Source organism: Oreochromis niloticus, linkage group LG10 (genome assembly GCF_001858045.2).
Source record: "Oreochromis niloticus isolate F11D_XX linkage group LG10, O_niloticus_UMD_NMBU, whole genome shotgun sequence".
Taxonomy (NCBI): Eukaryota; Metazoa; Chordata; class Actinopteri; order Cichliformes; family Cichlidae; genus Oreochromis; species Oreochromis niloticus.
The window spans coordinates 5,254,422-5,281,896 of record NC_031975.2 but is presented as its reverse complement, the minus strand read 5'-3'; the positions used below and the strand labels follow the sequence as shown (position 1 = coordinate 5,281,896).

Here is a 27,475-nt window from a genome sequence, read left to right as displayed (position 1 = left end):
AGCTGGACCTTGTCGGCTAAAGTTACATTAGCTAAAGCAAACATTTCGGTAAAAGAGAAAAACAAACATCATGCCATAAATTCAAAACATGTTCCAACTTTTGTAGCTCTCTTTCCTTATAGTTATAACCAATGTTACTCACCTTGAAAGCATATTCCAAAGAAGACGATTAGAAAACGTCCAAGTAAAGTGAGCATGTCGTTAACCGCCAATTCCCCATGATGCACCTCGGTAGGAGTCACGTGAGGCAGTTTTGAATCCTGCTGTGCTCAACTTACCCACATTGTCAAGTTCACATAAGTTTCTGATTTAGCTGGACATGAGTTTTCAAGTTAGCTTTTTTTGGTGTAATTGGGACGTTTTTAACTTGTAATTCTATGTTATAACAACAACTTCAGTCATCTATCGTCAAACTGATATAGAATAATATGTTGAAATAACAAACATCTAGAATTACATTTTACAGTGTAGGAATAGGGTCCAAAAGACACGTTGATAGTTTGGAGGAAGTAATTACTGAACTACTCAGAAATTTCAACTGGAGAAAAAGACTGAGATAGTATTTATCTTTCTACTGGTTAAATTTCATTACTATTAAAAGTCTTTACTAGTAAACATTAAAGGAATGGTTGGCTCAACAGAGCTCTGACTTTCTGTAAGCCTGGCTACAGTGCTGAACAGAAAACTAGGGCTGTTCTTATTTTCTTCAATGAGCTACAGTATCCAGAGTTTTAAGCAGTGAAGAAGCAGTGCTTTTCATCTTGGATCTCTCCCATGCAGGCCACCGAGCAAATGCCCGGTATGCCCGATGGCCAGTCCAGCTATGGTCGTGCGTGCCATCAGTTAACCCCTGCCTAGGGTTGCCGACCCCTGCAGTAGATAATAAACTTGCATGAGCTACCCTTCTGCACATAAGAACATAACTAACTTAATAATATTTCCCCATGATCATATGTCTTAATTTAATAAAATGCATCATCACAATTTACAGTCAAATCTGATTGTTCTTGCTTCGTGGACAAGATAACTGTGAGGGTTTTTTTCTGGCCATGTTACGGTAATTGCAGGTCATCATGCCAACCACCCAACTTCCTTTCAAAGCAAAAATCTTGAGATTCCTGGAATTGTGTTTGTAAAATTATTTTTCTATTTACTGAAATAAATCACATATAACACCAAAGACACTGAAATCCTAATAGTCACCCTTCCAATGTAAGACACATATACACAAAACAACTTTCCTAACATGATACAATTTAGCCAGACTGCGGTCATCTGCCTCATTAGCAGATGCTCTCACGATATCATTAAATCACAATTACTCAATTGTTGAAAAGTCTGGACCACAGGCAGCCCAGTTCATCAAATTCAAAATGAGCTAATATTTTTCTCAAAAATGAAACATTTTCTCACTTTAAACATTTGGACTGAACACATTCGGTGTTCATTTGCAAATAAAATATGGGTTTATGAGATGTGCAAATCATTCCATTCTTATTTATTTATATTTATCACAATAAGGTATAAGATGAAAAAGAACTACATATGATATGATATGCTGTGCATACATGATATGATATATAATTTAGGCTGGAAAAAAGACTTAAAGAAAAATCAGCTTTAGATTTCCTACTTTTTTTGTAGTATGTAGTATGGACAGCTGTGTGAAATTATCTATAGCATTCAATTTTTTACCTACTTTTTTACTCCGGATGGATATATATGCATTCTGTCTCTACAAACATTTGTGCAAAATGTTTTGGGTTGCTCTCAGGAGCACAGTGAATTCCAGCATGGTAGCATCCCGGACCAGGTGGTGGATAAAAACGGATTTACGTGTGTGAGAGCGGACAGGGACCCAGGCAGCAGCGAGAAGAAGAGGGGAGGAGGACTCGCTCTCTATGTTAACAACCGCTGGTGTTCCCCGAGTCACGTTAAGGTGAGGATGGCTGTGTGTAACAAACACATCGAACTGTTAGCAGTCGGTCTTCGACCATATTATTTACCGCGTGAGTTTTCCCTCGCCATATCGTCATTGTTTACATCGCCCCTGATGCCAACGTGGCACAGGCGTATGACGTCATCAGCTCTGCGACAGCGGACCTACTAAATCGTAGTCCCTCTGTGTTTGTGGCTATAACTGGTGATTTTAACCACACGGACCTCTCCACTGTTCTAACTACATTCAAGCAGTATGTGGACTGCAAAACAAGAGACAATAAAACACTGGACCTTTTTTATGCCAATGCCACTGAGGCATACACCTCCAGCCCTCTCCCTCCTCTGGGCAGGGCTGATCACAACCTGGTCTACCTCCAGCCCCTTTACAGACCTGCCGTTCAGAGACAACCTGCAGCCACAAAAACGGTTACAACATGGACAAGGGAGTCGGAAGAGACTCTGCAGGGATGCTTTGAGTCAACTGACTGGGATGTTCTTTGTGATTCCAATCAGGACAATATTGACAATCTGACAGGCTGTGTAACAGATTATATCAACTTCTGTGTGGACACTGTGGTCCCCAAAAAAACCATTCTGTGCTTCCCCAACAATAAACCCTGGGTTACCAAAGACATCAAAGCAACCCTGAACAAGAAAAAAAGAGCTTTCAGAAATGGTGACAGAGATCAGCTGAAACTGGTGCAGAAGGAGCTGAAAGCCAAGATTGCAGAGGGTAAAGAGTCCTACAGACGGAGGCTGGAAAACAAACTGCAGGAAAACAACATCAGGGAGGTGTGGAATGGAATGCGGGCTATCACTGGCCTGAGATAAAAGAGAGGTGTTGGGATGGATGGGGACGTCGAAAGTGCTAACAACCTTAATCTGCACTTCAATAGGTTTGACTGCCCTGCGTCTCCTGTCTCCACACCCAGCTATTCCCATCTTCTCCTTTTGCCTCCTCCGTCTCCTGCCCCCTCAGACTGTCTCACCCTGTCCCTCTCAGCAGATGACATCAAAAAAGAATTGGGCAGACTCCACTCCAGCAAAGCTGCTGGCCCTAATGGTGTCTGTCCCAGGGCCCTCAGGTGCTGTGCTTCCCAGCTGTCTGGAGTTCTACAACGGATCTTCAACATGAGCCTGGAAATGCAGAGAGTCCCATCACTCTGGAAGACATCCTGCATGGTTCCTGTCCCTAAAAAGATCAACCCGTCGACCCTCGGTGACTACAGGCCAGTGGCTCTGACCTCACATGTCATGAAGACGCTGGAGAGACTCATCCTGAAACATCTGCGTCTGCTGGTGGAGCCTTGACTGGACCCCCCTGCAGTTTGCTTATCAACCTCGTATCGGTGTGGATGCCATCATCTACCTGCTGGACCAGGCTTATTCTCATCTGGACATTGTTGGGAGCACTGTGAGGGTCATGTTCTTTGACTTCTCCAGTGCTTTTAACACAATCAGACCATCACTGCTGGGGACTAAGCTCATGGAAATGCAGGTGGACGCCCCACTGGTTGGTTGGATTACGGACTATTTAACAAGTCGACCACAGCATGTCCGACTGAAGAGCTGCCGCTCAGATAACATCCTGAGCAGCACGGGGGCACCGCAGGAGACAGTCCTATCACCCTTCCTCTTCACTCTCTACACATCTGACTTCAGGTACAAGTCTCAGTCATGTCATCTGCAGAAATTCTCGGATGACTCTGCCATTGTGGGCTGTATCAGGGATGGACAGGAGGAGGAGTACAGGATTGTGGTGGACAGCTTTGTCGAGTGGTGTGAGCTAAACCACCTACCCTACCTACAACTTAACATCACAAAGACAAAGGAACTGATTATGGACTTTAGGAAGCAGGCTCCTCCTCCTACCCCTGTCACCATCAGAGGGGCTGATGTGGAGATCGTTGAGGACTACCGGTACCTGGGGGTACACTTGGACTGTAAACTGGACTGGACCAAGAACACCAATGCTATCTTCAAAAAAAGGGCAGAGTCGGCTTTTCCTACTGAGGCGGCTCAGGTTCTTCAATGTTGGTAGGAAAATGCTGACCATGTTCTATCACTCGGTGTTGGAGAGCGTCATGTTCTTTGCAGCTGTGTGCTGGGGAAGTGGGGTGAACAGGCTGAACCAACTGATTAGAAAGGCTGGTTCTGTCCTGGGTGTCAGACTTGAGAACCTGGAGGAGGTGTCTGAAAGGAGAATGCTAAAAAAGCTTCTTTCTATAATGGACAACCCCTTCCACCCCATGCACGCCCCCATAATGGACCATCGGAGCAAACGCAGCAAAAGACTCATTGCCCCGAAATGCAGAACTGACCGCCACAGTAAATCCTTTGTACCGGTGGCTATAAGACTGTTTAACTCTTCCTCACTCTGTAGGTGATTCTCCTGAGACGATTACCAATGTCATTCTGTTCCCTCCCAGACCGTGCAATATTACCCAAGAGTACTTATTGAATATTTGTTTCATCCCCCCATCATACGCTGCTACTCCCTTCTATTGCACAATACTTTGTCACTTTCTAGAATCGCCTGCACTGATAGTTAAGTTATTTATTCACCAGGATATAGTTATGTATATTACTTCGTTAGAGTTATCCGATACTATGTCTTGCACTATCCTACTGTATATTACTGTACACTACTATTCTTATTGTATATATTGTATATCTTATATCTTATTCATCTGTTCCTCTGTCTCTCCTGCTGCTTTGAGCATGTACATGACAAAAGAATTTCCCTCGGGATAAATAAAGTTGTTCTTATTCTTATTCTTATTCTTAAATTTTCACACTTAGCTGATAGTAGTAATATAACAAGGTGGAAGCAATTGGGAAGAACACCTTTGGGATGGAGACTGACTTCACAAATCTGCTTTTGGGAGTATGGTCAAAAATTCCCACGAAAAACACTCCTAAACCTTGTGAAAAGCCTTCCTAGAAGAGTTGAAGCTGTTATAGCTGTAAAAGACGGGTCAACATCATATTAAACCCTATGGATGGGATGCCACTCAAGTTAATGTGTATTAAGGCAGACAAGTGAATACTTTTGGCAATATGGTGTACTGTGCAGTGTTATAGCTATTCCTAGAATTATACATATCTGAGCAGAGACCTTTGATGATGACCTTTGACAGAGCCATTCTTAGAGTTTTAGGGTTCTCGTTTCAGGCTGCTAATGCTTCTATTACCATGGGGAACACTTTGGACTCTCTACATGAATTAAAAGGAATCACTTATAATTCCTACACAAAACTTTAATGTGTGTGGGTGAAACATTTTCTTTGCCAGACTAAGTGCTACACAGATTGTGAATCTATTTACTCAGCAAAGGGTCGACCTTGTCGGGCGCACTGTCGATGAACGGGTTTGTTTTCATACATAAGGGGCACCGGATTATAAGGTGCATTAAGCGAAAAAACCACTCAGATAACTCAAACTTTACTCAATTCGCTCTTCTTGCTTCCCCCACTTCCGTACCATTGATTCATTAATGTTGAATTGAACAGCTGCTCTCTTCCCTGTTGTTGCAGTGTATTAATGACTAACCTCGTATTATGGATGGATTATCTCAGTTGTTCTCCTGACTGAAGTTTGGTCCGTCTACAGCGTCCTGCCATGGGATTGCATTTGTTCCTAACCATCGGGAACCCTTGCATTAACTTTTATCGAGTGGAAAAAAGTTAGCATTCATTCTCCAGCTTCACTGTGTTTATGTTATGCTAACTGCTGTCTCACTAAATAGGGGAGCTTATCTTTTAATTTTTTCAGAAATCTCTCAGTCAGAACATGGTATATTATGTTTAGGTGGAAACTAGCGAGCTAATTTCCTGCTAACTTCTAACTCTCTTAAATTTAATAAATTCCCTGTTTAGACAGTTTTTAACTCTCAGTGATGCCGCAGTATTCGTTTGACTTTGGGACATGAAGGGGATGGAGTTTTGGACCCAGATTACTCCGCGAGGCTCCTGACTACAGTAGCCGTAATGCTCCAACAATCCATCAAGCAGTGCGGCTTTGTAGCTTACCAAAGTCGTACTAAAACATTTTTTGACAGATTTTTCAGTGTCGTGTACCACATAAAATGGGTTCAAGAATTAATACATAAGGCACACATAAGATGCACTCATGATTTTGAGATAATTAAAGGATTTTAAGTGTGCCTTATAATCCAAAAAATACGGTATTATAAAAGATAGCATTATTCCATTAGCACACACTTCTTTTGAAAATGGTGGATAAAGCATTTTATTACAAGTGTTTGGTAGTTTACTTGGCGCAGTGTGTGGAGCAATAATGGAAAATGTACATGATTTATCTGAAATTGAGGCCAAAGTTTGTTTTGATTACTTTAGTGGACATTAAATTTACCACCACATTCTTATCTTACCCTAAAACTAATAACATTTTTTGGGAGTTGCTTTTTACTCTCTATCGTATCAAAACTATCTTGCCATAAATTTCATATACCGTAGATACGGGTTTCATCCTCCCGTTAGTTAGAATATGTGGATACTTCTTTAAAATACCAGCTTGTGCGGTCATGCCCTACTTATAAAGCACCTGTACTGGTGTGAAATCACTGATGATTTGATCTCTACCTGAGTCAGGTACAGCATATGTTGATTTGTAATTAGTCCACTTATCTTTTCATCATTGGGTGTTTCTCTGTAAGGCCTCCGAGGATTGCTGTTTTCCTGGCTTTTCTTTCTCTGTTCTTCTTTAGTATCAGCTGTGAATCCCCTTGCTGTGCTGTGAGCTAACATACTCCGTGGGACCATGTCATGATGTAGAGATACAGTGTCCTTCTTGATTTCTTAATTTTTTGCATATTTGTCACACAAACACATTTTCAATATTAAATGAAGTTAACCCAAGTAAATACAAAATGCAGTTTTTAAATGATGATTTCATTTACCTATTGTATGTTTTTCGCCACATAATTTCAGTCAGTAATACATCTGTGATGTATTGACTTAATCTGAAAAAGATATCCACACCTACTTGGCTCTGTGTAAAAAGTAATTGCCCCCTAAATTTAGTAATTGGTTGTGCTGGTTGTATTGATTGCAAATGTTTGATTGCAGTTCTTGCAATCAAACAGTGAGTCCTTCACATCACTATGGAGAAATTTTGGCCCAGTATTATTTGCAAAATTATTTTAGTTCAACCACACCGGCCTGTTTAAGGTCACGTCAAAGCATCTCATGTCGAGTTTTGATTAGGTTACACCAAAACAAAACAAAACAAAAACAAACACTGGAATATTTGTTTCTTTATATACAGTATTGAGGGGGCTCTGTGCATTATATTTCATTGCCAGTAGTTATCTGTCATTATTACCTGTATATGACAACAATAAAATTTGAAACTTGAAATCCTAAAAAATGTTTAAGCCCTGAGTTTGTGCCTATTTTGTGCCTATTTATACTGGAGAGTGGAAGCTTTCTCAGGTGATCGAGTAGATTTAGTGTGTTTTTGGAAGGCTGGGGGTCAACGTCTGTGTCCAGAAAGTTGATACTATAGCCAACAATCTACTGTGGCCCTCGATACCATAGTGCACTCATAGCCCCAGACTCTCCTGGTGCCATGAGTGGTACATTTTTGGTCCATTCACTCTCCAATGACCCTTTTCTGATGGATTCAGAAGAAATAAAGCTGATTTTGTTGATTGCTCTTCAGCAGCACATTTCTGTGACCATCCTGGGCCTACTGCAACAACTGAGTTGAATCCAGACTAAACCCTCTGGGTTTCAGATTGAATGACATGCATTTAGGGTTGTCAAAACCCAGAACTCCACAAGTGCTATCAACTTATATCATTACTTGCCAGACCAATCCTCATACAGGTACAACTCAGAAAATCTTGCAGTCGTAGTCCTAGAAGGAATAAGGGTAATCTGACATTACCCTGTAAGGTTTCTAGAGACTTACAATTCACAGGACTGGACCTTTGGACCCCCATCAGACTTGGCTGTTGTCCTTGGTGCACTTTTGTATCCCCACCCCCTTTAAGCATTTTCAAGTGACTTTACCTCAAAAGTGGTTTCCTGTAATATGTACTAGGACTCAATTTTTGCCAAAGGTTTTATCTAAATTACTGTCTCAGTCTGTCAAGCTGTGAATCCACTTTCACACCAGGCTATGCTGTGAACTCTCTGAACTTTGGCAGAGCACATTTGCACAGTTGGACCACACTGATCATCTGTTTGTTTCAACTCTAGGGTTTTGGGGCAGACCTTTGTAAAAAAAAATCTAGTCTAGCCCACTGAATTGTGGACACAAATCTGCAGGTATGTGCATATTTGGATGTTCCCATCTAAGGAGCCATCCCATGCTGGTTTCAACTGAGGTCCATATTTTATATATTCTACTTAAATAATGTGACCGTTAGCCCCTTCTTTGGGGGCGGGCGTTGGGTGTGACAGGTGTCTCCTTGGTTGGTCAGCTTAGCATCCTGAAGGGTGATTACAGTGACCAACCCATTCCAAGATTCCTCCCACCTTTGATGAGATAGCAAATGAACAGTGACGTTATGGGTTTTTGGTGGGTCTTTTTTTCACTTACTATGCATTTATACAGCACTCTGCATTTAATCATTAATTATCATTAATTTCTGGCTCTCTTCCACAGTTTTCTTTGTCCGTTCTTCCTCCCCTCACCCCCAACTGGTCACAATAGATGGCTGTCTCTCCCCCAGCCTGGTTCTGTTGGAGGTTTCGTGCTGTTAAAAGGGAGTTCTTCCTTCTCACTATTGTCAAAGCGCTTGCTCATAGGATGTCTTCTGATTATTGGGGTTTCTCTGTTTTCTCTGTATTATGGTAGGGTCTTTACTTTAGAATATAGAGCACCTTGAGGCAACTGTAGTTGTGGTTTGGCACTATGTAAATAAAACATAATTAAAAATTGAATTAAACTGAATTGAATTAACCTTGATACTCTGAATGAAAAGACTACATGAATGAAGTATAGAATAGATCTGAACTTTTTTCTTTTATTTAGATTCATAGGTGGGCTTTGGCCTTGAACCACAGCTAAAAAGAGATGCTGAAACACTTATCTTTTACTTACTTTTAAGTGTTCTCAGAGATTTTGTCTTAAAAATAAGTCTGATGTTATGAAAACAAGTTAAAGCACTGGTCAAAAACTGCTCACTTTTAGCTGATGATTCTCAAATTTTAAGATAGTGATGTGTCCCTCTTGCTTTGAAATGGAAATGACAATTGGATAACTAGGACAGACCTCAAGGGAAAATGCATTTAAAGAGGAAAACAAAAATCATCATCATCGTTTATTTGAATGACTACCTTGAACAAAATGACTTTGAAAGAAACCTTTCTGATCACTGTGTATACAGGAAGGACACTGAACATGACTTGATCATTGCGGCTAGCAATACTAACTTGTTAAACACATTCAAAGAAACAATGAGGTCAAAGTTTAACATGAAAGACCTGGGGAAAATATCCAGTTTTCTTGGGATGCAGTTTATACAAAAAGAGAGTGAAATCAGGATGAATCAGAAGAGGTACATTCAAAGAATGTTGGAACGCTTTGGGATGTCAGAATGCAAAACCAGATCCACACCGTGTGAACTAAAAACGGACACTACTACATGTGGAGGAAGTGATGCAAATGAGACAGTTAACTCAAGAGAGTACAGAGAAATAGTGGGCAGTCTATGCCATTACGTGTATGAGACCAGATATAAGCTGGGTTGTTAACAGACTATCTCAAACACTAGCTCAACCCACGAGAGAGGACTTAGTAACGGCAAAACAAGTCCTCAGATACCTAAAAGGCACAAATGACTTTGAACTGATCTTTAAGAAAAGCAGTGAGGATCTAGATCTAATTGCTTACAGTGACTCTGACTGGGCATCCTCTGTAAAAGACAGACGCAGTACAACAGGCTACTGTTTCGCACTTACTAAAGAGGGACCAGTAATATCTTGGAAAACAAAGAAACAGCCTACAGTGGCACTCTCAACATGTGAAGCTGAATACATTGGTCTTGCAACCACTACTCAGGAAAGCATGTACTTAACCCAACTGTTAAACGGCATGGACAGAAAAAGGTACACATGTACTAAACTGTTTGGGGACAACCAAGGGGCCATTGCTTTGAGTAAAAATCCAGTGAACAGACAGAGGTTGAAGCATATTGATGTGAAATATCACTTCATTCGTGAAGCGGTAAATGAAGGGAAAATCCGCATTGAACACTGTCCATCAGAAGAAATGGCTGCAGACATACTAACAAAACCAGTTACAAGAGTGAGACTCAGAAAGTTTCAAAAATGGTTCTTTGGAAATGCATAAGATGCTATGGGTTAACAGCATGAGAACAAGGGGGGGTGTTAGATTTGTGTTCTCATGAGTGAATATATTAATTTATCTTATGTTGTAAAAGACGTTTTCTGATTGTCATTTTATTTTGGAAATGATTTTATTTTGGTGATTATAGGTGACTTCACTTCCTGTTCCTTATGTTGTGAAGCGCGAACTGCTAAAATGAATGTATGGTTTTCCCTCCTGTGTTGCTGACAATTAAAGAAACAGGAAAAGTAATCAACCAACCAAGTGTGTGCATTATTAAGAGAACATGGCCGAAGAAGAAGAAAACTGTTCGAGCTCAACAGTGTACAACATTAAATCGGTTTGAGCACAACCAGAATTCATACATAAGGCACACCGGATTATAAGGCGCACTGTTGATTTTTGAGAAAATTAAAGGATTTTAACTGCGCCTTATAGTGCAGAAAATACGGTACCACAGGGTTTGCTGTTTCCTTCAACCTCCACAACTTCTTGAGCTCCGCTCTTTCACAAGCTTCTCATGTTCCTTTTTCCTTATGTTGGTATTATTTGGGATAGTTACATCTATCACGTTACCCGTCTTCCTCTGCCTGTCCTCCACTGTCCAGTTGGTTAGCCACCATCAGTTTGTCTGTCTGTATCTGGAAGTCCCACGGGATCTTAGCTTCGTCATTCTCAACCATCCTAGGGGGTGTATCCCATTTTTCCCTCAGGGCTTCCTGGCCATACTCTGACATAACATGTATTCCCTGCCTGCTAGCATCTTGGATTTTTCTGTTATGTGCTGGAATTTCTTTGCGTGCTCCAGGATGCTGAATCTGGGGTGGAACCCTCCATGTTTGGTAACAAGTGTCCTTGTCTTCTTGTCAGTGGCTTCCATCTCCTTCTTTGGCCAGCTGATTATCCCAACAGGGTATGTGATAACTGGCAGGGCATAGATGTTGATTGCCTGGATCTTGTTATAACCATTCATCTGACTCCTCAGGACTTTCCTGAGCATTCACGATGATGTCATTTTGGGTTTTCACCACTGCTCTGGGTTATAATGTCTGGAGTCTGGTGATGGAGGTGTCTTCACAACATAAATTATATCACTGCCTGGTTTTGTTTGTCTTTGAAGGGATATGGATATTGGAAATTGAATACTGGAAAGATCACATGCATGTCTTCACAAATGCACAAAAATTAAGGCTAATTATTTATCAGAAGAATAGCACTTGACAACCTGTTGCTGATGTTACATATGACATGTCAGTTTGCTACCTGTTTCATCTGTAGGACACTTGTCAATATTTTCCTTAGGACAAGAAAAATAGAATAAATAAATGATAAAGTAAATTTGTGTAAATGTGTTTTTGGTGTGTCAACTCCACCTTTTCTAGCACTTACAGAAGAGAGTTTTTTGTTATTGAGTGGGAGTTACTTATTTTTTTTTTTAATTAATTAATTAAGTTTTTATTACTGTGGGATTTTCTTAAAACAAAATAAAAAAACACAAACTGCTTCTGTTGTTCATCACAAGATGTGTCTACAGCTGTTCTATTTTGCAGAGAGAAAGAATAATAAAATGTTGCTCAGTAAGTGACATTTGCTTAAACTGGAGATTGAAAAAAAAGTTTTTAAATCAGTAATACAAAGTAAGTAATTAGAGTTTTTTTATTAAGAACTTTTCACAGACTACAGTTACAAAGCGCTGTACACAAAAAAAGAGTAAAATAAATCAGAAAATTAAGTGCCATGATAGCCAATATAAGGCACAATATGACTCAATAAAATAAGAGAAAACGTGTTGAGACAAAATTGTTTTTAACTGCATTTTTGTGTATGTAATGTGTACCAAATAGAAGTGACTTGAGCTCGCTTGCTACAATGTGTTACTGCAGCATTTTCTGTAGCTTGGAGCCATGAAAAAGGGCACTACATTAATCTGAACATGATGACACAAATGTATGAGCAATTTTACCAGTTCATCTGAGGACTAGGTAGTTTATACTTATACAGTTTATAGTTATACAGTTTATACTTAAATGAAAGACAGGTGAACGAGGGTGGGAGCGGCGGGTGCGGTTTTCTACAGTCATTGGTGCAAAGGTAGACTGTGCCCTTGCTGGCCTCACCCTAGGAAGTGGCACGGGCATCGGAGCAGTCCGGACCTCAGCCGCTCCCACACAGTTGGGGGACACCAGTGGGGGTGGCGATGGTGTTGGCCAGGACCCGATCTGAGCTGCCAACCACTCGATTGTCTGCGTACGGCGCTCGATCTGGTCCTGCGGTTCTTCCCGCTTTCGGTGAGACATCGCCACCTGCTCCCTCCACATGACCACCATTTGGGTCAGCTCCCACCCTGGCTGGCCCGGTACTGGATCGGTAAACCACTGTAAGCAATCCACCACAGACCTGACCACTCGTTAATGCTTTTCAATACGTTTTCATGGTTGCTTGTTTACACGCTGGATGCAGCTTTTTAGCTCACAGCCACATACTCCAACAACAACAACAATAACAACAACAACAGACAGACAGGACCCAGTTAAGACTTTAAGCCGGCCAGGCATGATTGTGGATGCCGTCCAGGTGTGTCCGCCTCCTTCACAACCGCGCCGCAGTCCATGCCCCGCGACATAGCTATAATAATGATAGAAGTTATTTCAACCTGATCTTCTATGTGTGCCTTTGGTATTGCGTGCCTTCCTCTTGTTTTATTTGTATTCCTCTTGTATTGTATGTATTCCACCTGTTTGCATATATCCCTCATGTGTTTATATATTTCTCATGTTTATTATCTATTCCTGCTGTCTTACTAGTTATATTTTATACATGAACAGTTGCTGTGGCGCAGCCACAATTTTGTTTTACATGTACAATGACCATAAAGGGCTATTCTTTTCTTCTTCTTCAATGTTAGATAAAAAGCACATACATAGAAAAAGTACTCAGGTAGAGTAAAAAAACAGATTCCATTTACCATTACCTTTTACACACACACACATGCACCCATACACGCACGCTCACACACATTGTCTCCTCCTTACTTTCAAGAAGCACACTTGAGATGTTCACAATAAGTTCACCAAAACAGATACAGAAATAGGTGATAATAAATTCCATAACTATTCTAAATACATAGATTAATGAAACTAATAAGTAAAATGCAGAAAACCCAATTTAATAATTAACTTTGTTTATTTATCCATTGTTCAGATCACTAGAACTGTTTTGAATTCCATTAAAATGCCACAACTCAAAATAGAATTCCTATAGGAATCAATAGACGTTTTAATGGTTGTTGAGCTTCTTGTTTCCATTTTGAAACAGCAACAGAATTTCCCATAAAAATCTGGAAGTGACATAAGTAACTTTACTTTTACACCCCTTGAGACTCAAGTCAGAGGGAGTAGACACCACCTAAGACGTTTTATAAGCTTTATAACAGACCTCTTGGACTATGATTAGAAATAGGTGAGCACCTGCTGGTGATATCTATGGGAGTTCTTAAAACTAAAAATGTCATTTTAATTGGCTGACAACATTCAAAGTCCTTTGGGAAACAATAATGAACATTTTTAATTTGCAATCATTATTTCTTTCATGGCTGATTAATCTGACAATCCATATTCACTTGTGTTACGTTTAGGTACTTGGAAAAAAATAAGAGCAAAAACAAAGAGAGCAAAAGAATGAACTAAAATTGATGGATCAGAGGCTAAGATTTATTTTTTTTGTTTTTTAGTCTAACACAGTTCTGCATCATACAGTACCTATAATGCAGCTCCATTGTGTCTCTTTGCAAGATTTTCCCTGTCTAAATCAATGTCTTTGGCAAGCGACAGATTCCATTCTAATATACAGGCCCTTTTTTAGTGTCAAACTTCAAACTGAAATATGTCAAATATTATTATGCAAAATAATAATAATAATAATAATGATAACGACATATGTCATAGTGATGTCCTTTTTCAGAAGTGCCTCATAAGATTAGTAACATCACAGCTTGAATTTATATATTTGATTTTCCTTCACAGTGCCACCAAAAATCACCAACCTGTCAAGAGATGTTGTGGTAAATGAAGGCTCTAACATCACCTTGATGTGCCAAGCAAGTGGTAAACCAGAGCCCTCCATCAGCTGGAAGCTCATCTCCTCTTCAGGTAATTTGTTTATACATTAGAAAATTTAGATGCAGAGCAGATTTGTGATATATTGTTTTTTTTTTAATGGTATCAATGTTTTTTGCGTTTTACTTTATTTTCTGGATACTGATTGTTTATAACACATGGCTGTAGTGTTCAAGTTAATGGAAAAGCAGAGAACAGCTCCTCTGTGATTATTTTGAAGTCTATGAGACTTAATCTATGACCTTATTAAAACATCTTTAATGAATTTATGGCCTTGTTTGCTAATTTCAGGACATATGGAGTACAGCATAATTAAAATGTTTTAAATAAAGAGTCTAAATTAAAGTAAGAGCAAAAAAAGAGTAAAATAAGATAATAAAGAGCAGTTGTTTTTTGTGCTGGACAAAACATAAAGTTTAAAGATAGGACCTGACAAGCCAATGGAAGAAGTAACATTTCATCTTTCATATACAGGCCATGTTTCTGCTGTCATGGTCTGGTCGAAGCAAAATGAAGTACTCAAATGCAGCAGAATTCAAAAGCTTTATTTACAAAAATGTTTTGCAACAAGTAAAATTCACAAGGGAGACAAAGACAGAGTACTGGATCCAAAGGAGGAAGTGACACTATGGAAGTGGAAAGGGACATTAATCCAGTGATTCCAGATAGGGGAGTTCCAAAAGGTAAATAGTGAGAACCAATGGCTTACTTGGTAGCGTGGAGTCCTTGGAAGATGTTGCCTATCCAATGTTTAGCAGGGGGAGGGAATCCAGTGAGTCTCTGCCAAGTGAATGGCCATAAGGTAAGGACATCCAGGAGGGTAGGGAGGTTAACTGGGGACTGAAATCACAAAGGTGCATGTAGACAGATTGAGTGAGCCAGTTCCAAAGAGTCAGGTGAGTTGTGCAGGTGGGTTCTCGACCCAGGCTGGGGTTGACTGGAGGCAAAAGAGCACAGAGATCAACACAATAGAAAACAAGCGAAGATAAATACATTTGTGGGCCGATTTACCACTGAACAGTAGCAGACTGGTCCTTGAATACAGCAGATTACTGTAGTTTGATGAGGAGCGCCTTGAGGTAACTGTTGTTATGATTTGGTGCTATATTAATAAAATGCGATTGAATGTGCTTGGTTGAAGAGTGGGAAGCAGATTCCACCACATAGGGAGGAAAAATCCTGGCCAACTTAGACTCAAAGGGAAAACAGACTCCAAACATTAAGACTACCATGGACTATGGCATCTAGAGTGTATTTTCTTGTCCCTCTTTGTTTTCCACCCATCCCTCTGTTAATCCCAACTATAACTGACTCTGTTTGACCCATAGTTGATTTCACTTTTTTAAAATTATCTGTTTTCAGATAATCCTTGTGTTGTAACTGATTAATTAATTAATAAAAAAAATAATTAATTAATTAATTAATTAAACATAATTAAAGGTAATTAAATTAAATGAAAGGTAATAATTGGATTTAAATGTTTTGGAGGCTGAATGATAGCATCAGTGATGAGAATACGCAGTGTATAGCATTAGGGAGAAGATTAGAATTTTCAGTACTGAATGTCCCAATGTTCCATTGTATGTGCTCAGTGGCATTGTTCTATTATTACTTGCTTGCTAGACCAAAGAAAGCAAAGTATTGAAGTATTGGCATGTCCATGCTTCACTTAATCAGGCAAGACACGTGCATTTATTTAGGTTTTAGCAACCTGCTGTTTTATTTGATTTACTTTTGGTTTCACTTCTGTCAACAGGATTCAGAAGGTTTTCCATTTCATATAACTTTAAAATTCAACCAATAGTGAAAGGAATGTATCTGGTTGCCCAGATAAGCTCAAGATAAAATTGGTCATGCACGACAATAAAATGTGCCTTTATTTAATATTTATCGGAGAGCATCATGCTTTTGAAAATGAAAGAATTGTTAGTTAAAATGGTAAAAATGAAGTACAATTCCATATTACCCTTTTCTCTTGACTGGTAAATCAATAACTAATGAAAGGAAGATAGGATTTTCTTTTCCACTGCATTGTGGTCATAAACTGCTAGTGGACAACTGGACCTAAAATAGGTTTTGCAGAAGAGTGGGCGCTCGCATCAACCTTTTGTAATATTTATTCATAATAAGGGAAACTTGCAAATTAATCTGACTGGGGAGTTATATGTATTAGCGATATGGGTCTGAAGCACTGTCATTGCTAGGAACTAATACTATGAAATCTGATTTAGTGCTTTATTTCATTGCTGCTTAACTTTCTGCTCAACATCAGAAGGTTTTCACCTCTTAAAGGTACAGTCTATTAGTCAATTAAAATACAGATGTGGCTAGGGATTAAAGAAGATTGGCCATTTTTTTTTTTCAAGTATGCTGGGTCGAAAAGTACACATACATAAGTATACAAATAGTATAAATTGTTTATATTGGTGACTTAACACTGTGTGGTGTGGACCATGCATTCGTCATATCTTTGGTTTATGCCAGGTTTCTTTTTTCTTTTTTTTGTTTTTGTCTTCACATCAAGTTTTCCAATCAAGGAAAAATATATTTTTTATAGACACAGCTCAGATAACAACTCTGATGTCTGTTGAAAAGACTGTGGAAGTGTGTGTGTGTTCTGTGGCTAAACCTTCACTATGCCTGCTATGTCTTTGCAAAACACTGCTTTGACTGAGAATCTGTATGTAAAACAAACAAGTTTTCAGAGGCAGCCCCATTCAAAAGCATTCTTTATTCTGTTCTTATCTCAGCACTCTTCGTCATCAAAATGGATGCAATGACTGGTTACTTATATTTATTTATCTATTTAAAATCAGTTTCTGAGAAGGTCCATTGAAATGCAAAATGAAGATCCTCTTTGCATGAATCAATAAAACTAGAATTTAGTGAAGTGAACTGAATGAATGTATGGAATGTGTATGGGAGGAAAATATAAAAAAACAAGCATCAGCTTGAGAAGCTGTCATTTTGATTTTTCTCTAGTAAGATAAAAGACAATCCGTCTACTTTCACGTAGTTTTCTCTGAAATTGTTCGAACTAAATATTGTGGATTCCAGTTGGTATTTTTTAAACCATTTTGATATCCATTTTGGTACCAGTATTTGACTGATAAGGGTGTTTACAATAAAGAATTGATAGAGTCACAGTGCACAGTTGCTTGGACTAAAAGAGGTTTTGAGTAGAGAACAAAATGTCCCAGTCTATGCAGTTTGGACTATGCAGTCCAAACTGATACTGTTCCAGTATCTCCCACCTGCAATGAAACTTTTCTCCAGCCTTGGGCCTTTCAGTGAGGCCAGCTATGGCAAGCGCTCTGGGGTATAAATGAGTGAATATATAAATATTCTCTCTCTCTCTCTCTTTCTGTATCTGTGTGTGTGTGTGTGTGTGTGTGTGTGTGTGTGTGTGTGTGTGTGTGTGTGTGCGTGTGTTTGTCTGTGTGTGAGTGCATAAAGATTGATGATTTCAGACTGGGACCAAGGCTCTCTTTGAGCCATGACCCAGCTCCCCCTCACCTTTGATAGATGGCTTTAGGGGCTTGTGGCAGATCAGAAGTGATCCTTTCTATCTTCCACAGACCACACAATCTGACTGCTAAATTCGTCTGCCTAGGCAGTACCCAGAATGAACAGGAAAATTAATGAATTTAACCAAGGTGCAATAAAGGTTTCCCAGATTTGCACAGGACTGGTTTGCTCAGAAAGATTAATTTAAAACTAAAGGAGAGTAGTCATAGTTTTTGACCTTTGTGAAACTGAAAGAAAAAAACTTATCCACTTTAATTTTTAAACACTACTATGGGCAGCTGAAATTGTTGTGTTTGTCGCCTGCTTAGCATTTGATGAAAGTATATACTGTAAGAAGTGCAAGAAGTAAAGACCTTTATGATTTGCTGGAGCTGGAGCATATTCCAGGTAGCATAGGGTGAGAGATGGAATACAACCTGGAAAGGTCACCAGTTTGACAGAGCTAAGATAGAGACAGACAACCATTTAGATCCTCTCTGAGCATGACTGTAGATGCTGTCTTCCCTTAAAAAGAAAGCAAGAAATCAGAGATGTTTGACTTCCTGGTATAACTCAAAAATGTGCAAAAAGCAGATGGAGTAGAGGCAATGGCATTGCACTCATTTAGACAATCTTCATTTGGCCTCACAAATATATAAATATATAATATAAATAACCCCTCTGAGAAAAACAGGAACAACCCTAGGTTTCTTTTCAGCACTTCAGCCAGGCTGATAAATAGTTGGAGCTCTGCTGAGCCAAGAAATTTTCTCACAAACTAAATGTACCCATTAAGGGAAAATTATTCACAACTCACTCATAGATGTGTCATTAAGTATAGCAACTTTTTATAACAGCTGATATTTACTTAGACTCTTTCTCTCTTATCAATCTTTCTGAGTTAACTTCAATAATTTCTTTTTCTAAAAGATCAGTGTGCCTCCTAGACCCTATTTCAATCAGACTGCTGAAAGAAGCCTCACCATTAATTAGTGCTTCAATTTTAAATCTGATCCATCTATCATTATTAACAGAAGACACACTAGAGTCTCTTAAGAGGGGAGTAATTAAGCCATTACTTGAAAAGACCTTACTTGATCTGTATTAGATAATTAAAGAGTGATTTTTGACCTTCGTTTTATTTCAAAAAATGTTGAACGAGCAGTTATTCGTTTATGTTAAGTTTCACTCAAGTTTCACTCATTTTATGGCGTTGATGAGTGTGCTCATCCCCGTGTTTGTCCTAAGTGCAGCATTCAAAACTGATGACCAGTATCTTACTACAGTGTGATTTGAATCATATCTGTCTGATAGATTCCATCTGTCTTCTTCACGCAGAAAAGTCAGTAATGGAGTTCTACAGGGTTCTGTGCTGGAACCAATTCTTCTTATATTATACATGTTTCCACAGGATAATGTTATTAGAAAACACTGCATACCTTTTCTTTGAAATCCAGATGATACCCATCATAAATTTCTTAGTCCTTAATTCAGGCAAAACTTATTCAGTCCAAAAATCCTGGACATTGAACAAGAAAAATGGTGTCTAATCAGATACGTAGTTTAGAGGGCATTACCTTGGCATCCAGTAACACTGATGAATCTTGGAATAATTTCTGGTCAAATATGTCCCTTAGCATGCACATTAAACAAATATGCCTGACTACAGACATATTGCATCATTCATTTTCAGCATCACTGTGAGACAAAATATTTCTCTGGTACTGGTAAATGCATTTATAACTTCCAGCATGTACAACTGTAATTTATTTTTGTCAGGGCACTCGAAAAAGCTCCCTGAAAAGTCTTCACTTGATCATCTTGATTAACTCACAGCAATTTGCAAAGTGGCTTTAACTGACACTGTAGTCTCTATTGGCAAATTCTATTATCCTCTTTTGAGAGAAAGCAGAAAGGGAACAAGAGGAGCATAAATGGAACGGAGTGGAACCCGTACACCTATACAAGCTCTCTTGATACTCCACATCAGGTGAGTGTGTCACTGTGTGTCAGTGAGGCATTCTATCCTTAACAGCTTTCCCAGGTGCAATTCAATAATGTCCCCAAACCCAGCAAAGTGAATCCATGCGCAGTTTATTACTGTCGCCTTCCAACATCTTGGGAGGAAGCTTGAAGTCAATTATGTCTTTTGTTCTTTATGTTGAGTGCTGTATTAAGTGTCTCTGTCAAGCATGTCAAATTGATACAATGAAAAAAAGTGTGGCTGGGATTTTGCCCTCTTCTTATTCTCAGATCTCAGTAGTAGTCCCAGTGTGCTTGTAGTCTTGAGAGACACACACAAAAGAACAGAACATGAAAATTCTGACAAGTGATAAAGAGTAGGCACTGAACAAAGTATTAATCACCAAATTCTGTAGCATCCTATGAAAAATGTTAAATCAAGAACTGGTCTTGGTAAAGAATTGGTGATACAAAGTGCTACGAGAAACATGAGGATAAGACAGACTTGCCATATTTACAAGTGCAGGTTTTTGGCACAATGTGTGAAAATTTGGCCTGTCACGCCCGATCAGGATCTGTCTTTATTGCTGCTGTTGCCAAAATCCACCCATCCGTCACAGTCACACATGTGCTTCAAATACAGTAATGAACCACTAAGTCATCATCCAGTTTCACCTGTGATCTTGTATCACCATTGCTCTCTGAGCTTTGTGTTGGTTCTTCTGTCACCTGACAAATAGGACATACATGACAATAAGAATAAAATGGGTAGCTGCTTCAGTGTTTCTGTCAATTTGTGCAGATCTTGACTCATCAGTAATGTTTGTAGAGTGAGTGCATTTTTAAAACAATTTGTGCAAACTGCACTCCAAGGTGGAGTATTTGCAAAATCATGACTACCTCATGATATTTTGTCTCAAAAATTAACCCTATGAATATGTCAGTACAACTAGGATGAAATTATTGTGTCACCAACATTTTAACGTTAGACATATAATTTTAACAGCCTCTGTAAACTAATATCCTGGCTTACTCGAGGCTGCCGTTTTCTCTGACACTTTCAATAAAAATTAGAAATGCTACTCTGGGAGACTGAGATAAGTAATAGTGCTGCCTGTTGTGCAGTTAGTTTCCCAAAAAACGTTATTCATGGTTACATACAATTTTAGACTGATGTGGGCCAAAGCCTAGCATTGCCTGTAACGTTATTGTGACGGACACATTTTATGAGTGAACTTGACTTTAAGTGACTTACAGGTTTCTTTGAAAAATACTTTATTACATCCAGGTTCTTCCTTTTTGCTGCCATCCTCTCCTCCTTGCAGGTCCTCGCAGCGCAGGCTTGCCGCTGCTAAAACTAAACAGAGCTCCCTGAAAGGCACATCCAATCACATTGGTCATGTGATTGGATGTGCCTTAAATTACGTTCTCTACTGGAGTCCTCCCTCATGTGACAAACATGAGGGAGGACTCCAGTAGAGAACGTAATTTAACTCTTTGTGCACCGCTAGGTGAATATGACGTTGACAGATCGTTTTTTTCTTTCTATCGGGTTTGTTTTTCGTTACTCAAAGAGATCATATTATTGTTGGGGACAATTCAATAATCGCTGGATATTGGTGGGGACATGTCCCTTCCGTCCATGCCAAATCTATGCCCTTGGGTGGGAGACATCCTGGAAAGGTTGCAAGTTTGCTGAAGACAACTATTCACGTTCATATTCACTCCAATAGTTGGAAATGAGCTTCTCTTTTTTTTAGCAAAACAAATAGATTTTTTTTTCTTTACAATTTTTGTTGCTGTGTATCGCATTTAAATGAAGTACAATTCAGTAGACCTAGGTGAATTATAGTTATAGTATACAGCTTTAATGATCCATCAGCCCTTGTAATCAATATATTCCTTCTTCCCTTTTAAGGTGTCCTGCAGGCACACAGTTGGTGAAAATACTGAACCTGGCCACAGCTGTTGACTTGTCACATTATCTCCAAATGACCCTCTCCAATCTCTCTCTCTATGTGTGTGATCTTTCACAGGGGACCTGGTGTCAGATGATGAATACTTGGAAATCCCATCTATATCCAGACAGAGAGCAGGAACGTATGAATGCACAGCTGTCAATGATATTGACACAGACGTACAGACTGTAGACATCACCGTCAACTGTGAGTCAACTGCTAAATGTTTCAAAAATTCACTCAAACGGTACTAAATTGTGCTACTTTTAATGTGACAGTGTTGGATGGGTGATCATGGAAAAAATACAGTCCATTCTGGTGAACTGTGTGGATTTTTGTTTCACTATTTCAGTACCTATCAGACTGACGTTGATCAAAATTCTGTAATGTCTAATATAGCCATCCATCTTCTTCCATTTTTCATTCAGGGTTGAGCTGTCATAAATCAAGGGGCAGGGTACACCCTAGACAGTTCACCAATATGTTGCAAGGCTAGAATGTCTGTCTGTCTCTATGAACACATAGAGACAGACAAGTTACAATCCAGTTTCCTCAGCACATTCCTTTTCTGTCCAATTTCAGTTATTGGTGACATAGATTCTGTATGATAATGTTTTGTTTTGTTTTGTGATGTCTTGTGCACATCGCTGCTACTTTTTTCCCACAATGCCTGTATTCTGATGTGTTGTTGGGTCCAGCAGTCATCAAGGACGGATATAGAATAATTTGTATTATTTTCCTGCTGATTTGGATAGAAGAAGATAAAAAAAAAGATTTATCTGATACAGCAGGATTAGATAAATAGTAGTATCAGTTATAATTTATTTGAAATTTTTAAGTCACCAGTATTTGTTTGAAACAATATTTGACCATTTAACATTTTTACATTTATATTTTCCTTTTCTCGTTCTAGTTTTTTCTCTCTCACCTCCTCGATCTCTACTATCCCCCTCATCTCCATTTCATCTTCTTCCTCCTCACCTGAAGCCTCACTCCTAAACTGAAGAATATGAAATTGTTTATTTATTTTTGAAATTGTCCCAGTTGGTTTATCATGAGCGTATCAGGCATGTGACACTCCTGTCTCCATACAGCTGACAAACAACATGTTTTAAGCTAATATTACCCCAGATAATTTTAGAAACTAGTATCCTAAATCTCTTTAAGTACTTTCTCTTTGATAAAAAGTTTTATTACATTCTCACATCACATTTATTTTCTAATTGTGAGGATGCCTTCATTAGATCCACTTCAAACACATTTTCAGTAACAGAGGCAAAAACAGAAAAATATGGATATCATCAACAATTCACCTGTATGACAGAGTATTAGGGACACATAATAACAATAATGTGTACTTTATTGGTCCCCATGGGGAAATTCCTCTCTTCGTTTTAACTTCACTCTGTGTAGCAATGGGCAGCCATTGGGCGCCCGGGGAGCAGTGTGTAGGGACGGTACCTTGCTCAGGGGTACTTCAGGGTAGCCGTTTAGTGGATTTGAACCCCCGACCTTGCAATCATGGGGCCAGCACTCTACCTACTGAGCTATCCCTGCCCGTGCATGAAGAAAAAAATATTATTGATCATTTTTAAATTTAAAGTTGAATTTAAAGAAAAAGTCAAAATAAAGTCAAAATACTTTTTCTGTATTTTGAGAAGAAAATACACAATAAGATGTTTCATTAAGTCATCTCCACAAGGTTGGATCATAAAATTACAGACCCCTTGGCAAAAATGTTTTCTGGGCCCTAACCGACTTGTTTTGAGGATAAGATTTGTTGCTGCAATAATCACACATATTGATAGTACACAGAATAGTTTGAAATGCAGAGACCTTTGAGAAAAAAGTTATCAACACAACACAATTTTACTAAAACCTCTAAAGTAACTTACATTAAATTAAATAGGATGAAAATACTCTTTGATTAAAGTTTTTGCACACACACCTGTTGTCATCTTCCTCCCTCATTCTCTCTGTCTGTCTGTCTGTTTTCCTGGTGATCTTCTCGTCTTTTACCTCCTTTCAACAATTCTTGCCATTGCCACAGTCCTGCTCCCAGATGAATGTTGAAGAAATAACAGAAATATTTCCTGTAAATTTGCTTTTTGGGTTATGAGGAAAGCCTGGCTTCTTCATTTAGATCCATTCAAACTTTTGGGTCATAAATTTACCTTGATTGTGAGCTGCTAACCACAAGATTAGCTTGCATGGCAGTGGCATCTACTAGCTAGTTGACTTAGGGAGAGACCACTAGCAATGTAGATGAAAAAGGGAGCGATGGAATATAGACTACTGTATTTAAATAAAGACTACTGTATTTGGCCAATTTTTATAATAAAAAAATATCATATCTACTTTTTGATAATTTGTGGTTTAAGATCACATGCCCATAATGCCCACTGGACAATCTGGCCCAGAAAATACTGATAAGCATCCAAACGTTTGTAGGGCTTCAGATCTCGTATAATTGATTTGCTGGTGATAACATATAAATATAAATCATGTCATATAAATCATGTAGAGTGAAGTCAGCGACAGTGCCAGATTTGCACAGCATCATTAAACACACTCTGAAGGAGTTAGGTAAACATCCATCTTTAGCCCCAATTTGCCCAATTTATCCACATTACAAGCAAGATGCTCCCCATGAATGTGTTTTATTTCCTCTGAGACAGTATATATACTTTTGTTTACTATACTATAGTTGCCACAGTTTACTTCAGCTACATAATGTATAAAGCATTTCCATCTGCAGAACAACTACCCAGAACTACTGATTTGGTTGGAGTTTTTTTATGATCACATTATGATTTCTGACTCGGTTATTAGCTGAAGCCTGCGATCTTTATCAACAGGAGTTTATTTATTATTACTACTACTACATGATTGGCTGACTGGATAACTGCATGGGTAATTAAGGTTTCAGGTGCTCCTAATATTGCTTGGTGAGTGTACCAATTTGTGGCTTTTATGTATTTTTTAAATCTGGAAGTATGTGCTATTTTAAATGAAAGATACTTTCAAATTCGAACTACTTTGTTATTAAATTAACCTATATCTAATAATAGTCTAATGCATGTAGCACGGTTAATTTACCTTTCTCTGTTTAATTGTGGGTAAATTAGCTGATTTTCAGGAAATTAATCTGCAACCTTAATCATTGGTTCATTTGTCAAACCTAAATGCCAAATGCTACATAAATCATTAGCACTTAGTAATAATGATAGCTGTCGCTTTTTGGGCTATTTGACAAAAAAATTATTTTGTGGCATTAAATTATACTTTATTATCACAAGTGGCTTTTTCATTGGTTTCCTTTATTTTTGCAGTACAAGTTTTAATTCATGTTATCTATGTGTAGTTACCATCTTCTAGTTACCATGGAGAGCCCTGAAATCAAAGCAAGTTTGAAAGGCCCATGAGCAGTAGCTGGGCACTTGGGTACATTTGACTATACTTTGGACATACAGCTAACTGCTATTATTTATATTATAATATGTCTATGATACAGAGGTAAGAAAATGGATCATTAAAACCTGAACAGTTATTTTCTTCACATCATACTCTAACACTATGCAATTTCAACACTGTACTAATTATTATTTATAATTTGAACGATATTATCTGTTCACTTGTGGTTGTTGCATAGAGTCAAGACAGGAAAATGCTATGACCTCTGTCTCCTGATTATCAATGCTTGTGCTGCTGTTTACTCCCGCACACTACATTCCTGTGTGTTTCTGTCTGGTTGTAGATGCTCCAGCTGTGTCAGAGGGCAGAGATGTTGGAGTGACACTGGGCCAGAGAGGAGTGATGGAGTGTGAGGCTGATGCAGTGCCTGAGGCAGATTTTGAATGGTACAAAGATAACAGAAGGTAATTGGTCTTACATTTGCATTTTAAATAGGCAAATGAAAGATATGTGAATATGTGCATGTGCCTTTGTGTGTGTGTGTGTGTGTGTGTGTGTGTGTGTGTGTGTGTGTGTGTGTGTGCGCGCGCACAAGTTACTGATGGTTAATGATCTGCTGTGAAATTTATAGTTATAGTACTATATAAACGGATTTCAAATGTGTGAAAAAAAAGTCTAAAAGAAAACATGAATGATATGATTTGATACTTTTCACTCATTTAGGATCTTTAATGGCTTTGATGGTATGGAGATTGTCAGTACTGGATTAGGATCAAAGCTGACCTTCTTTAATGTGTCTGATGGAGATTATGGCAACTACACCTGCGTTGCCATCAACACACTTGGGAGCTCAAATACAAGCTTCCTTCTGTATGGTAAGTACATTTATAATACTTGACAACAGGAACTATAACTAAGATTCTGTAATATGTTAGATTTGTACAAACGTTGTTGTATGCATGCATTTTATTTTGATGTTTAGTTGCTGCTAATCAGGCCACTCTTGCAGTGGTCCTCATTATCACTAAGCTGGGTCTTTAATCACTGTCACATGTAGTGACCAGAGTTGCACTCTATAGCCCAAGATGGTGATTGTTGTGCTGCTGTGGAGCCTCTCAAACCAGAACCTGCAGCCAGTGAAGAATTTTTTATGTACTATACGCTGAGCTCACCAAGGCTGCAAGGCAGAATAAGTCACCAAATACAGTCCAAGACGGTTTCATTAACCAAGTACTACCCTGGGTGCATGTCTTTAACTTCACTATCTCCACTGTTTTGTCCTTTGTGAAGTTATAAATCTCACCAGAAAGATTTCAGAAGTGGACAGTTGCATCTTATTTTGAAAATGTATTGGATTCTCTGTGCTGTTCCTGTGTCTGACATCGTGTCCTCTTCATCTGCTCTGCTTATTTAATATGGCTTCCATCAAAAATAAGGCCAAAATATAGTCAGTGAGTGAATAGCCACTTCTGGTACTAGACTAAGAAACATTTTGTTGGCATGTTTAAGTATCTATGTTTTGGGTAAAGTTATAATATGTTAGATCCCAGGTTTTTGTTAGGCTTTGTTTGTTTGTTTTGTCATCATAATATATATGTAATATTGTACAGCAAATTAATGAGACTGCTGGCTTATTTGTGTGTGTGGCTGCTGAGTTCTCTGCTCATGCACAAGGAAAATAATTGCGTAGTAATAAATACCTGTGCTATACATGTACATCTATAGAACTCTTGGAAATCAGTTATCAAGCCTGTGTGAGCTTTAAATACACTGTTCTCATGTAAGCATTAAAACTCTTTCTGAAATTATACTGCAATGTCTGAATAAAGCCTTAAAAAATATTAATATGACAGTAGGCCATTCAAATAATAAAAAAACATTTATTTACACATCTGATGAAAGGTCCTTGTTACACGTGCAAGGGTCTTTATTTGGAAAGTCCACAGATGTTTGCTGTTTTTAAAATTTTGCTAAAATTACTTTATTTGTGGTACTTAAACACAGTGTTTTGCCTTTAGGGCCCCACCTTTGCTTTTATAAATCGGCGTTGCCACTGTTTTGTCAGTTGAACTGTCTGAAACTGATATCACAATATTGCTTTTCTGTTTCTGACATGTTGCTCTGTTCAATTTGTTTCCCTGGTATAGTGGTAGTTGAACCCACTAGCTCAACACTTTTGCAAGGTTAGTATTCAACACTAGCATGAACGTCAGCTGTCGAGAATCAATTATATTAATTGCATGCTGGAACCTGTGG

General features: G+C 38.7%; 1 protein-coding gene across 3 annotated transcripts in view; it reads left to right on the top strand.

The window, feature by feature from the left end:
* ntm (neurotrimin) overlaps nucleotides 1-27,475 on the top strand; it is a 443,520-nt gene that overhangs the window by 405,890 nt on the left and 10,155 nt on the right. For all 3 annotated transcript variants that reach the window (XM_019363978.2, XM_025910860.1, XM_005454557.4), the window contains 5 exons: nucleotides 14,286-14,411; nucleotides 21,884-22,012; nucleotides 25,563-25,683; nucleotides 25,943-26,094; nucleotides 27,367-27,402. In XM_019363978.2, coding sequence (XP_019219523.2) covers nucleotides 14,286-14,411; nucleotides 21,884-22,012; nucleotides 25,563-25,683; nucleotides 25,943-26,094; nucleotides 27,367-27,402 — 564 coding nt within the window. The remainder of the gene's footprint in view (nucleotides 1-14,285; nucleotides 14,412-21,883; nucleotides 22,013-25,562; nucleotides 25,684-25,942; nucleotides 26,095-27,366; nucleotides 27,403-27,475) is intronic.